At 35.3% G+C, this 14,413-nt stretch overlaps 1 protein-coding gene across 31 annotated transcripts in view; it reads right to left on the bottom strand.

Annotated features, from left to right (window-relative positions):
* The window catches only part of LOC149784917 (uncharacterized), a 121,999-nt gene that overhangs the window by 88,825 nt on the left and 18,761 nt on the right, over positions 1-14,413 (bottom strand). For 28 of the 31 annotated variants that reach the window (XR_016425326.1, XR_016425330.1, XR_016425327.1 and 25 more), the window contains exon 5: positions 3,227-3,360. The exons of 1 other annotated variant lie outside the window; for it this stretch is intronic. Coding sequence is in view for 25 of the 30 variants with exons in the window: in XM_089978539.1 (XP_089834665.1) it covers positions 3,227-3,360 (134 nt within the window). In the remaining 5 variants the exon portion in view is untranslated. 2 more of the 31 variants (XM_089978513.1, XM_089978540.1) reach the window with 2 other exon arrangements.

Genomic DNA, 14,413 nt, shown 5'->3' with positions numbered 1-14,413 from the left:
GTGTCTGCTTTTAGTCGTATAATCTGTTCACTGTTCTGAGCTTAAGTCAATAACCCCTGGGACAACACTTACGCCACATGAGGATGTAATTCTGAGCTCTTTAATGTCAACAACGTTTATAATACACAGAAGTGGGTGATATTACATAAAAGTAAACAGATGTAGCTCTACAATGATGCCAAATAATCTGGACTTTCCATTTGCATTACAAAATGCAGATGGAAAAGCCCAATTGTTGAGACCCAATTTTTGAACCAAAAAATTTGTTGGCTGTCGAAACTGGATTTTGTGTCTGGAGTTGTTTACTTTTAGGCCTGGGATCTAAAGCAGACCAATTTGATTTTAACTGTGCTAGATAGGTGAATCTTTGCAAGAAGTAGGACAAGTTTGAGATTGGGAGTAAAAATACCCAGGATATGAAAATCATGGGTCCAATAAGCAAGAAATTTTTTTAGTCCAATTTGTACCCTGCTGCACATGTGCGATCAAAATAGCCAATATAAAATGTCTTTAACACAACTATGCATCTGGCTATATGAAAATCTCTTGGAAGCAGTTGTATCTGGATGTATTAAAATAAACCCCCAAAATACATTCCTACTTCCTTTTCAGGTGAAAATGACAAAAATCTCCAGGTGTTAACAAGTTAATACGCTCCTTATCTGTGCATGAATATTGTTCAGTGTTGAGATCCCCCTTTCACAGTCAGCTGTCTGAAGGGGCATATGCATAGCTGGCCTGAGCAAGATGGAAAACTGATCTTTATGGTGGTTATGTACAATTTTCAACAGCTCATAAGTATTGTCTCTTAGACATCTCTGCTCCAAGATTTTTTTCCCTCCCAACATTTGTTCTTGCAAAGTTTCACTTTCTTGATTCTGTACTTTGCTGACTGCTAATCTACTGTGCCAGATTTTTTAACCTGTTCCACAATGCTGTTGTAGGGGTTCTAGTCCATCAATACCAGTCTACTTCTTCTGACAGGCATTTTGATCAAATGAATAAACTTACTACGGAATTTCTTTTTACATTCTTATTTATTCAATTTATCTGTGTTATTCAACATAATTTTCAGGTTCAAAACCGCTCACAGGAATTTCCAGCAGCACTTTTACAACTCCAATAATCAAAACTTTAAAAATAATTGTCATCATCAATACCATCAGCCAGTATTTCCTGCATGAAACAGTCATCTGAAGATGAGCCACGTTCAAGTCAGCGATTAGGGGTTTCTGTGTAGCCCGTATTTTAAACATGAAGTTTTAACAGATCATATGGCCTATTGTAACAATCAAATTTAGTTTAACGATCCTTCAACTCAAGCCAAAGCAAAGACATTCACCACACGCACGGAGTCCTCTACGAAGGGCAGGATTTTTGTTGCAAGACGGACTTTAAGGGTCAAAAGTTACCTAAAAATTGTACAACATACATTTCATATGCATGATTTTAAACTAATCTGTGGGAGAATTCATACAAATTTTGCAAGATTCCCATACATGCATGCCTGGCAGCATCTCTTTATAGGTTTGTTTAATAGCATGTGGCACATCAGCACAATCCTGGTTATCTAGAGTGATGTAATTTTAGGGATCCACAAAGTTTAGTAACTGTAGATGACGAAGAACTCAAGGTTTTTTCTGAGGGATCCAATCTTCTTCTTTCACTATGATAAACCTTGACCTTTGATCTTTTAAGGCTGAAACTGACAAAGTTCTTCTTTACCCAAATGCAACCTGTGTACAAAGTCTGGATACTGCTCATGGTGGACACGGAAATTGGTAACAAAGACAGATGAACCAGCACTTAGTAAGCTCTGCGATATGGCAGGCATACAAAAAACACTATACAAACTTTAATATTCTAAAAAGTATTGATGCTATTAAAAATGAGCAAAGGGTGATGGTAGACAAATTTATCAGTGTAATTCTATTGTACTTTTCACTTTACATGTACAACTTTAACACACTTGCTCCAGAACAGAAACATCAGTAACTTTATTGTACATGTTGCAAAACTCTTTGAAGGAGGTCTGTTAAGAAATCCAATACCTTCTGAACTCATACCTGGGCTGCCTACTATGACTTCTTCGACACAAAGCTTGTTTTTTCTTGCCGGGGTTGTGGGGTGTATTTGTGTGTTCAAAAGCCATCTTCATCATACAGACAAGACTTAATGTTGAACTCCAGTCAGAGCATGCATGACCTTGACCCCAAGGTTAGAAGGTTTATTGAGCATGTTGCAGAATGATTTGTCTTAGCATCATTACAATTCACCCTAAGTGTGAAGAAAATCCAAAATAGGGTTTAGGAAATATAAGCACACAAAAAAACCCACAATAAAACAAACTGTTTACTTCAATGCTGGTGACACCACTGATACAACTGTCACGGTTACCATAAAGGCAACTGCAATAACCAACCCTCTTTCCCACCAATGTGAGCTTGAAAAAGAGGATTATGTTTCATGATTAACTATGGATGTAAAGTCTATTAGGTCTCTGCTGGATTTTGAGAGAGAGATCAGATTCAAATATCTCAAACAAGAGTTCTACTGCACAGTATGCACTGCTTGAAAACCACCCTAAAACACAGTGCTCCAAAAGACAGGATAGCCCCGAGAGTCATGGTTGTGAAAATCGAGTATGGGCCCTCTCCAAGTCCTAGAGTTATCTAAACCAAAGAGATATGCTGACTTTTTTCAAGATGGCATATAAATTCAGGACACCGTTCAGGAATTTAATATTAGAAAATGTTCACTTAAAATTGCTGATGCCTTTGCTGCGGTGATTGTTTCCATAAAGTACCCCCAGCATCTCATGAACTTCTAAAGCATGTGAGATGTAAAATGGGAATTTAATGAAATGTGTCAACCAAACTGATGAAGAAGAAAAATGTTCATGGAACCAGTACCAGAAAAAGGGGTGGGTCGTGGTTGGACAAGAGCAACACCATACACAACTTCCACATTAACAGTGATACATAAAAAGGGTTTGCACTTCACCAATGTAATATGTCTGGATGTAACTAATGAATCCAGCAATCTGTTTAGCTTGAATGTCATGCCTACTTAAAAGTGATATAGCTTCTAGACTCATCTCTGAAACTGGGACCCCAAGACAAAAAACAAGGACATAGAAATATGGATTCTCACGAATAAAAGCTCTTTCTATAAGGTAGACTGTTCACTTGCAAAGTAAAACAAACACATGGGGTGGTGTACTTACGTAATTTGCATAGTCAATCTGGAGTCCTCTTGGAGGGGTGGGTCGTGGTTGGAGAGATGAGGGTCCGGCAGTTGGGCCACCCATTGCCCCTGGACCAGGACCAAAACCTCCCTCACCTGTTCTCTCTTTCAAATCTGAAACAAAGCAAAACATTCTTATAAAGTTACCATCAAACACACAGATTAAGGCTCTAAGAAAGATTTTCTGTTCAACAGAAAGATATTGCAATGCTTAATAACAAATTATGAACCAACACCATTAATTTTTTTATCAATTTATATTGACTGTAAAAAAAAACATTATCTTGTAACAATTTCAACTTAAAACCACACTTATGTCAATAATTTTGGTAAGTCACTGTCAGAATTTTTGCCAAAACTTTGACAATCCTAACATTGTTGACAACTTTGATGCGGTTGTGCCACCCAAAAAGTGGTACATCTTCCTTGCCAAGTGCTAATGCCTGCAACATGATAAAATCCTAATCTCTATTGAAAATTTTAAAACATATAAGCCATTTACGAACAGGTACAAGTTAGTATTTTTGGAAGACCAGCAAAGTGGCAGCATCTATCATAGAATTAACACATTTTAATTATTTCCTTTAATACAAATTTACCTGCACATGGCAGCTGTGCATCAATTATATAGCATAAAAGAAATTCTAAGATACATTCTTGACAAATCCAATTACCAATGAAATATGACTCATTTACACATGATTGCAGCTGCGCTGTTTAGGTTGTTGTACAACAGAAAGCAAATAGATCAATTTCATACTTTAACTACACGTGTATAGAGAAAAAAAAGAATCCATTGTTAATCTAGATGTGTGTCTACCATTGGGAAAAACTAGTTAAGATTCAGCAAGACTAGTAAATTTCTCAATCTGTTAATGAGTCTGACAACAAAGAAATTTACAGGACTGACAATGGTTTAATTTTTGGTCCCCACATTCATAATGGCACTGTATTATATCTAGAATCACTTAATAATAAATAATTTTATAACGAGATAGATGTATTTATTTATGTACCTTGGTTCAGTTAACTTTTGTACATATTACCTCAGCAGCTATAGTCGGAATTTGTTTTAATGACCTTCCTACCTTGTGTCTGAAATCTGAATTATCATCTGCCAGACTGCAACAATCCAAATATCAATGAAAAGGTAGGAAGATTGGAGAAAGATTGGGCTACGTTGACAAATTATGTAATCCTTTTAATGCCAACAGTTTGGTCAAGGATGCAAGACATTTCTACATTTATGTTTTTATTACTGAACAGAAACAGAGAAGGTATGCATCAAAGGACTTGGTTCATGGTTTTTTTTGCACAATATTATGCACTTTGCTTAATTGTTTGCATACTCGAGCCTGTCATAAACAATACACTGGCAAATATCACATAAGCCATAGGGTGACCCTTACAGCATCTTATCAGCTCTACTATTCATCCTACGCAATCTTTTGCCACTCCACCCACAATGATGTTACAACATAATGCTTACCTTTAAACACCAATAGAGTTATTTCTGAAGGACAGTTTATATCATATAAACCCTTTCACCAATTTATGAAGCCACATACAGTACTTTTATGACCTACTGGTAAAGTAGATCATTATGCATGTGTCGTGTGAGTGTGTGATATAAATATTTAACCTAGCTTTAAAATAATTTCAGTCATATCGCTATGATGTCTGCAGTTTGGCAGTTTAGTGATGTCTGGCACTAGTGCATCATGCTGCATCAAGTCTCACCCAGTCACATTATCCTGACACCAGGCCGACCAGTCCAAACACACTAACCTCTTAATGCTGAGCGCCAAGCGAGACAGCTAAAACAATTTGTATACATCTTTGGTATGACTCGGCTGGGGTTCAAACCCACAACCTCTCTCATCCATGGTGGATACTCTACCCACTTAGGCCACCAGTCAATCAATAAATGGTTATATGACTTAACTTCATATATGTTTAATACTAACAAAGCCGCCTCAAAATTTAAAGAGTGAATTCTGACCTGAATTACTGAATTGCATTGTACAGATAACACAATTCCAACTGCAAACAGCAAAGACCTAGATCTTCCATCAAGTAATGCACTGGCAGATCTGGGTATGTGCAGTTTATTAGGAGTAATCAGCAGAACAACACAGACACTGATCTGCATGCACATTATGCTTAGGCAGACCAGAATCTTTATTGCTTGCAGTTTGTCTTGTTAAGTATGTATGGCAAGTAATGCAAGTACTGATGAATAAACATTTAGTGATTTTCAATTTAGAAAAGTTAATATCCAAGATCTTAACTCCCGACACCTCGCTATTCGGAGTCCATTTTACTACCATAAAATCGTTTACATATCATAATCTTAATACATTTTTTCGAACTTTTCTATGAACGACACTAGAGAATTGATACTGATCATACAAATGCGAAAAAAATTATAAATTCATTTAAAAGCATTTTCTACTATTGTATTATATAAGATAAAACAAAGTATTGGGGTGAAATTTATGTTCAGGCCAAACCATTAACCTAAATGAGATTTGCCTTGACACATAAAATTGAAAAGAATGACCACTGCACCTACACTTTTTTACGAACTTTTGTCAGTCCATTAATATTTGTACTATTATTATTAATAAAAGCTATGTTTGGCAATAAAAAAAATGAATGGATGATTTACACAAGTATACATGATGAAATCCATATAAAGTAAATAACCTTCTTGCAGATAAACTATGTAAACCATACATCTATTCACTGACAAGGACATGGTCTTAATTTTGAAAATCCCCTTAATTACAAGAAAGAAAGAAAAAAAGAGAACAAAGACCTACCTATGACTCTGAGTAGTCCTAGTACTCTTCCCCCCTCAAAACGGCCGAAAACCAAAATGGCCGAAGACTTTCCTTACAACAAATAGATGTACAGTCTACAATGAAAACTTGCAATGAAATAGCAGCTAACTGTATAGTTGATTTGAAATCTGATCAACAATACACAGTGGAAGAAACTACTTTAATTTGTATTGCTGTGCAGAAAAAAAAAACTGTATGCATAGAAGAAAAAAGAAAAAGCAGAAATGGCTGTGAAATGCTCTTGTGAGCTCTTTGTGTGCACATGCATGTGTGTGTTACAATGAATGCAAAGCATAAGTGTTGTATGTCAATTTAATCAAGCTTTGTTGTTTAAAATGCTCACTTATAAGAAAAGAAATTGAAGAGAGAAATCACAGAAACCAATGACTCAGCAACCATTTTTAATTTATTTACAAACATAAACATTTGAATTATATCAAAAGTAAGTATCATAATATTATGGCTGAAGTGAACTACAATTAATTTTCTACTTTTTAAAAGCTAAAATTTTCACTTTAAAACATGTTGGGGTGGGTGAAACTACCTGCCAAACCCTCAAAAAACATCAACAGTACATAAATGAGGCATTTAATGTCTGTTTACTGCTTCCATGCTCCGTCCCCAATACCTACAAATAAATGTCCGTTTGCTGCATCCATGCTCCCTCCCCAATACCTACAAATAAATGTCTGTTTACTGCTTCCATTCTCCCTCCCTCCCCAGTGCCTACAAATAAATGTCTGTTTACTGCTTCCATGCTCCCTCCCTCGCCAATACATACAAATAATTCACTAGAAAGCTTTATCTTTTAAGAAAATTTGGATGGAAGAACCACCTACTCGCATTTCATCAAAAACCTAAACCATACAAGAAAAAACAAAAATAAAAAAAATGACAAACAAATTATAAAATCTAGTGATTACAAACTGACAGATAATTAAGTACAAATGAACAACAGTATTTCAAAAGCACATGCTCTGCCAAATAAAATATAAATTGAAGGAAATTTCTAAAAGATCTGCTAGACTTGAGTAACATTGTCATCACAAATACACGAAACCTAAGTATTTATGTAAGACATGATTAACCTCAACAATAGGAGAGCAAAACCTTGCAAAGACATTTACCACAAGGTCCAAATTCAGACTGGTCTGGACGAATTCAAAGAAACTACCCACTGATTTTGAGTATATACTAGCTACAAAGACATTGCGTGGAGGAAGAAATTAATACAGCAAAGACTACTCATTAAGATGCATCGAAAAAGTTTCACAAATTACTCTCCTTGTGAGGCATCACATACTGATTTACATTAGTGATGTGAATAGGATCCACACTTCTCAAGAATCAAATAATAGCTGAAGATGTATTACTCGAATGTGCAAATTATATCAGTGTAATACTTTTGGTATGGTCGAGTTACTCTAGATGAGATGCATCTGCATATAAGCTTCGATTCATGCAGAGAAATTAGATCAAACACACTGAAGGGATAACGAACAACCAGATGACAATACACAAGCCAAAAAATTTGGTCAGTGACTTAGTTTTGGTATGGCCAAGTTACTCTTTCCGAGATGCACGTATCGCATCAATTTATACCAGTGTAGAGACAAAAATGTTGGACGAGCAATGAAAGAATGGCCAAAATAAAAAGTATCTCCAATGCAGACACTGGATCATAGTGATCTAGTTTTGATAAGGCCAAATTACTCCTCCCAAGATGTATCCACATGCCAATATACATGTAGGTGAAATAAAGGCACTGAGGACATAAGGAACAAAAGAACAAACACAAAAATGTATTTAAAAAATGCATAAAATGCTACACATCCTCTTCCAAACATTATCATCCTCTTATCTATTTCTTACTGTAGACCTATAGGAAATTCTATTACATTCTTTACAGTATCCCTTGCTGATATCTACATGTACACTCGTTAATTTGGTTTTCAGGTAATATATAAGCCCAACTTCATACAGCTGTCAAGGTCTGTTCTAGGATATGACATTGAGGGATCTGCACTTATTTCTCACAAACTGTTATGAAATATCAACCACATGCACACAAAAATTAATACATTAGATTCTGAAGTCATATCTTTATTTCTTCATTACATCCTTCCTATGTTATTTTTAAAATGGAGGATGAAATTTCCCTTGTAATAAATGTTAAGTTCAATAATAGACTCAGATTCGTCCCACACTCCAGCAGATCCAAGTTCATGCTGTTGACAAGAATTTAAATTTTAAGTTGGCATAACCTATTATCTGCTGGCACCTAATGTCTATTTTGTTGGCAGTTAGATTTATAGATAACAAGGATTAAAAATTAAATTCAATATATACACGGATAAGCATGAAACATTCAAAGCCAATCGTCAACATCTTCATATGTTCCGACAGGTACATGTGTATATTGATCTCAATCTACTACACACATTAAAAAAATAATGTCAAGAACATTACAAAGAGAAATATATTTACTACAATTCTTTTATAAATATGCACAAAATCGACAGGATATTCCTGTTTGTGATGAGAAGCAGTATCAATGTAAGGTGAAACAATACACCCAAGCCATGTCAATATGTATCTTAGCCACAAACTATGTTACAATACATATCAATACTTGTAAAGAATAAAGAGACAATCAGCTAACAATTATGCATATCCACTGAAGTCTTTTCTAACTAATACCGAATTAAATGTCCACCTTTAGTATTGATACATGTATTGAAACAAGAACTGAGGAACTGATACATCAATGAATTGTTTCACCCTTAGGATAAACATATGCATCATTCCTTTATCCATGTAAAATATTAAATGTTATAAATGAATAAGCATACTATTTTTCACTCAGTTCTTTATGCAGAGTAAACAGCTTCACTATTTTCCCTTTGCAAAAAAAATGAGATGCAACTATTAAGATTGCACTTAACAAAATTGTCAACAAATTATTATTCATGTCCTTCATTTGAAAGCAACTAGACAGAAACCGACATTCTTCTGCTATAAGCATATTCTGAAAAGGTGTTGCGGATGCCTTTATCAATGGCTACAACACAGTTCTGCCAAGCTTTGGCCTCATTCTCATCTTCCATAAGTGGATAATACATAATTGTCAGCATCCTGACTTTAGCAAGCCTGTTATCATCCAAGCCAGGCTTTCCTTTCCTCCCGTAACAATTGTGTCCCTCCAGTTCATTTGGCTGGAAATAATACTGACACAGCCGCCATGCAAAGTTCTGACGGGAGTAAGAAGATAAATGAATCTCTCCTATGTGTGCACTTTCTTCTGGTGTTATCTCTCCAAGAGACACTGGGACAGCCTGCTGTGACAACACAGCCAAGCGTGAAAGGTCCATTGACAAATTTCCCATATAATGTCCTTCTCTGTGCTCAAGCAATGACTGACCATCCGATGATCTTAATTTAACCACAGTAGTACCTGATGCTGACTCAGTTTTCTCATTATCTCCCTTCAATGATTTGTCCCTTACAACAGATGCACTGCTATTTGCTTTGGTACAGGAAGTTGACACTACATGGTGCAGTGGTGGTGGTACTGGAATTCTTTCGACCCGACTCATCTCTGTGGGCCCTGCAAAGGTACACCACAGAGAGATGTCAGTTACTTGCTTGTAAAAGCAAAGACCGTACAGTCTAAAATCTAACTTTCATCTATCCAACTATGGTTTCAATAGTGAAATAAACTGGAAAATTTTACTGGATGAGTACAGAAACTGGATTCTTTTATTTGACAACTGGTCTTATCTAAGGTTTTTAGATGTGGTTTAAGGTGGATTCAGAGATACAAGTGTCAGTTAAATCAGCTCCGTGGATCCGCTTTAATTTGTTAAGTGTTTTCCGAGTGATTATCCCAGTACCATCACCACTGAAGAGAAGTCAACTGCATTTATTTAATACATGAATGTGCACTTGTCTGTTGATACTACCCTTCCACAACAAGTGTGGCCTCTCAGAAAGGAGACCACTGCATCACACTTATAGTATTGTATTAACACAACTCGCTCAAATAGGAACTCTTGTTTATGGCCTATGAATTGATCCACTAAAAGGCAAAAAATTGTAATTCAACAAGTAAATTATTTTGTAATAAGCTGAACTGCATGTAAGAACCGCATCTCAATTGAACAAATAATTTGTACCCGAGATACCAGTATTAAGTATGAACTTCTAATCTTGCACAACATTTTGTCCAGCAAGTTCTAGATCTTTACAGCTCTGACTGATGTGTTGTAGAACCAAAAACATGAAAAGTTGAGTACATTAGTAGAAAACCAGTCAAATTATGTGTGACCTTATTTGATTGGTCAATTCATTACCATTCAATCAATGTAAAGCTAGCTTAACAGCCACATGTCAGAATGTTTTAAAAAAAATGCTGTGTGGATGAAATTACCCAACAATGAATGAACACTAAATAGATGTGTATCTTTTCTTTTTTTTTTATATATACTAAGAAGTATGTCAATTGGTCCATCTAAACTTTTGCCAGTCTGGGCAAGTTTTTGCTGGTAATGACACCTGCAATGAGGGTGCCTATCAGGAATCCAACTGTCAAATATTTCAGAAAAAGACAATCCGCCCAAAATGGAAGACGCATTCATTAAAAGTAACAAACTCGTATACAATCCTACTATCTTCCAATGAATCTATAAAATACTTGTTAAGATCAGTAGAGTCCAATAAGAATCAACATTTCAAGACCAAAAAAATAATCCATAACATCTTTTTTCTTCATGAATTATCTCGTCTCTTAATCTGTGTTGCCATTTTTCACTCATGTACAGACCAACTAACTGGTTTCTTGGCACCTGCATGTACATCCAATTTTTTTACATCAAGAAAAACTATATTCTATGTATCATACCAGTACTTAAGTACCTTTTTTCCTATCCATGTCTGCAAAGAACAGTATTGTAACACCAAATGTTTTTTTGGAATACTGTTTCTACTACCAACAGCAATTTTCTGAATAAAAATTTCATAAAACTTGTATTATTATTAATGTTGCAGTATTTTTCACACAATCACCACAATACACGCACCTTTAGAGCTAAGACACAAGACCCAATATCATTCTCTTTATGTGTAACCAGATATAATCAAACAAGATTGCCTGGCATGCAAATTGCTGTGGAACAAATAACCTTCACCAAAAGCTTAAAAAGTTGAACAAGCATACTGCAAAACTGTCTTAGCTTCATAATGATTCATCCACAGCACAAAGAAAATCCACCAAGGGATTTAATATAAGGAAAAACAAAAACAGAGTCCTTCAAAAGGTTTGACACACAACGGGCTGAAAAGAATTTGAAATGATTCAAGTTAAGACTGTTTCTTCTGTTTAGATGTGGAGTGTTTAAACCATCTCTGATATTCTTCAATGATAATAAGTTTTTCAAATTAAAAACCCACCAACTAAACAACAGTCACCTTTAACTCCAAGACCCAATGGGGCACTATGGTAGCTCAAATGGTAGAGCATCCAACTTGTAACCCATGGATGTATGGTACATTGCCAACCTGGTTCAATTACCTTGGTATGTCATTTGGAAATGCACTTAGCTGCAGTTTACTCAAAATAGTACAGTGACATAGAGATATAGTTGAATAAGGTGCTGAATGGTTCAAAGAGTAAGAATTTCTCTTAGCTTTCTAATGATTCATCCCAAGCCTGACCTTTGCCAGCCATATATATGTGTTATTATTCTTCTCAGTTGGTGACCTTGACCTTTTGACATTTTGACTCCAAAATTGAAGGGGTTCTTCTTTACACTATGGGTAAGCTCTTTACAAAATTTGATAACTGCAGATAATAGACAACATGAGTTATTATGCAGAAACAAAACTGGTAACAGAGATACTTCATGAAAACTTCTTTCACTTCGGCAGGCATAAAAAAATATATGGACAAACACATTAACACAAAGCACCATGCCAGTACATGTCATACAATATCATCATCAATGTCCTTCATGCGTAATGCATACTGACCTAATATGCAACACGTCAAATCCTTAATCAGACTCCAGGAAACAAAAATACAACAAGCATATCTACCTTTTTTTTAAATTCTGAAAACTAGATGATGAAAAATTAACTCATTTGTCATTCAATTTCTTTGACTCAATGGACTCCATGGATGGAAGTGAAATATTAAAATTTTCCAAGTGATATGGTCTAAAACACTGTAAGCAAATATTGATGTTGCATGCTGAGCATCTAAGGCTAGGCTCTCTTCGGATTTTCTGTTTCGAACACCGGCGGCAACGTCCTTTTTTTCCTTTTATTGGCCAATGAATATTCTCATCCTTTTCATTTCTTCCTGTTTGTCTTCCCTCCCTGTTTTCATGTAACTGCCATGTAAATTCCTCTGTCAAACTTGCAACATGTAGAACTGTTTCTTTTTGATAAGTACTTCTTTCTTCTTGTGGATTCTCCAAAGGACCTACAGTATAAAAATTGTCTGCACTGCCTAAGATAAGATTGTTGTTTGGTGAAGTTCCTTTCAAATCTTTTCCTGGGAAGACTAGTAAGCCTCTTATTCTTGTTAGTCATTCCTCTTGTCTTGCATGTTCTATCCTTTATGACGAAGGAATTTCAAGTGGCTGGATTCATTTTTCCATGCCTTGAGTTCTTTATTTTTTCCTTCTTCAATTTATTTGCCAATCAAATCTATCCTTCTGCAAAACTTGCCAATGTTTCTGGTAATTTCAAATAGACTTTAACTACATGCCTACAAAGGCAAACATACAAAATGGGAAGTAGTTAATACAAAGGCAGAGTTGTAGCAAAACAAAATCTATGGATGGAACAATAATGACCCTTTATTTGACTTTCATGAACACTTATGAATGCCTAGTCCTCTTATTACACAGGTAATGGTGAACACCCCATCTTTTCTTCACTGCCTGGAGGAATGATCTCTTTCACACAACATGCATACCACTTGCTATACCTTTTTCTAAAGTGGAAAAGACCTTGATACAGGTATTAATAAATGGCCAGAAGTGGAGTAGGTTTTGAAACTGATATTATTAGTATGTAAAGAAAAAAATGGAGAGGTCCTACTTTTTGTACTGCTGTATAAACTTGCTTGCAAGTCAGATCCCATTGCTAACCGCACAGACCCAAGTCTGCATCACACAATGCGTTCACAGATTTGGGTCTAAGCCGTTGGTTAGGACTATTTAGTAAAACAATCAGTGGAGACCTGATCCACCAGCATATTATCCTATGGCAGATCTGGGTCTATAATGTTAGCAGATGGACCAGACTTCTCTGCAAGTATATATGTTACAATAAAAAATGGTGTGAACATTTTCACATAACTAGCAACAGTTATAAAATATGCCCTTTGCAAACAGTAAATCATGAATATTTCAGGTTTAAAAAAATGTGCTGAATTTACAGAATTAACCAAAAAATTTAAGTCAAAGTACAATGATTTACAGTACCCGACACTGAGTCAACCATATAGTAACAAGCAATGAAGGAACTGTTATAACACAAAAAAGATGACATAAAGTATTGGAAAGACTTAATTTTTTACATGCACATGATTGAAAACTTTAGCCCATATAACACACCTTTAATGACTTTTAACATCAAATCATTCAATCTTAACTGAATTAAATATCCTTAACATCTTGACTAAAACAATTACCATTTCTTAACATTTTTAAGTAAGTCAAATAAGTTTCCAAAGCTATGCAAGATCATTCAAAAATATATTCTTCAAAAACTCTTTAATGCCAAAAACATCATAAGCATGTTTTCTTGCATGACGTTTCAAAAACAGAAGTGCTTCTTTTCTAAAGCAACCACAATGGATTAAAATAACTGCATCTTCAAGACAAGCAAAATTTCTGGAAAGGCTGACAAGTGTAAACACAAACTGGCTAGATACAAGTTGGAGAGAAAAATATTTTTACAATTGGGTTGCACTGTAGAAGAAAAAGTATTTAGCAAGACATGTTCTTGCCAACTAGATAAGAATTTAATAAATATGGTATTTTACATTCTGGTTTGAAACTAATGGCATCTTTTTAAAATTCAGAGGGATATTTTGTGAACTCTGAAAAATAACTCAGTCTTAATCAACATGTCATTTGATGATGCCTTTTGACTGTATCAAACAACATGGTGAACAAGACTAATCAGGATGTGTTCAATTATATGGATCTAGTTAAGTGACTGTTCTCAAGGGGATCAAGTACAATCATGTCAAACCTGCAAAGACCATCTAAAATCAGTATCCTTGTTAATATTTATGCTTTATGTCACTC

This window comes from Sinohyriopsis cumingii, chromosome 13 (genome assembly GCF_028554795.1).
Source record: "Sinohyriopsis cumingii isolate HCF-2022 chromosome 13, ASM2855479v2, whole genome shotgun sequence".
In the NCBI taxonomy this organism is placed as follows: Eukaryota; Metazoa; Mollusca; class Bivalvia; order Unionida; family Unionidae; genus Sinohyriopsis; species Sinohyriopsis cumingii.
This window is presented reverse-complemented; position numbering and strand designations above follow the sequence as displayed.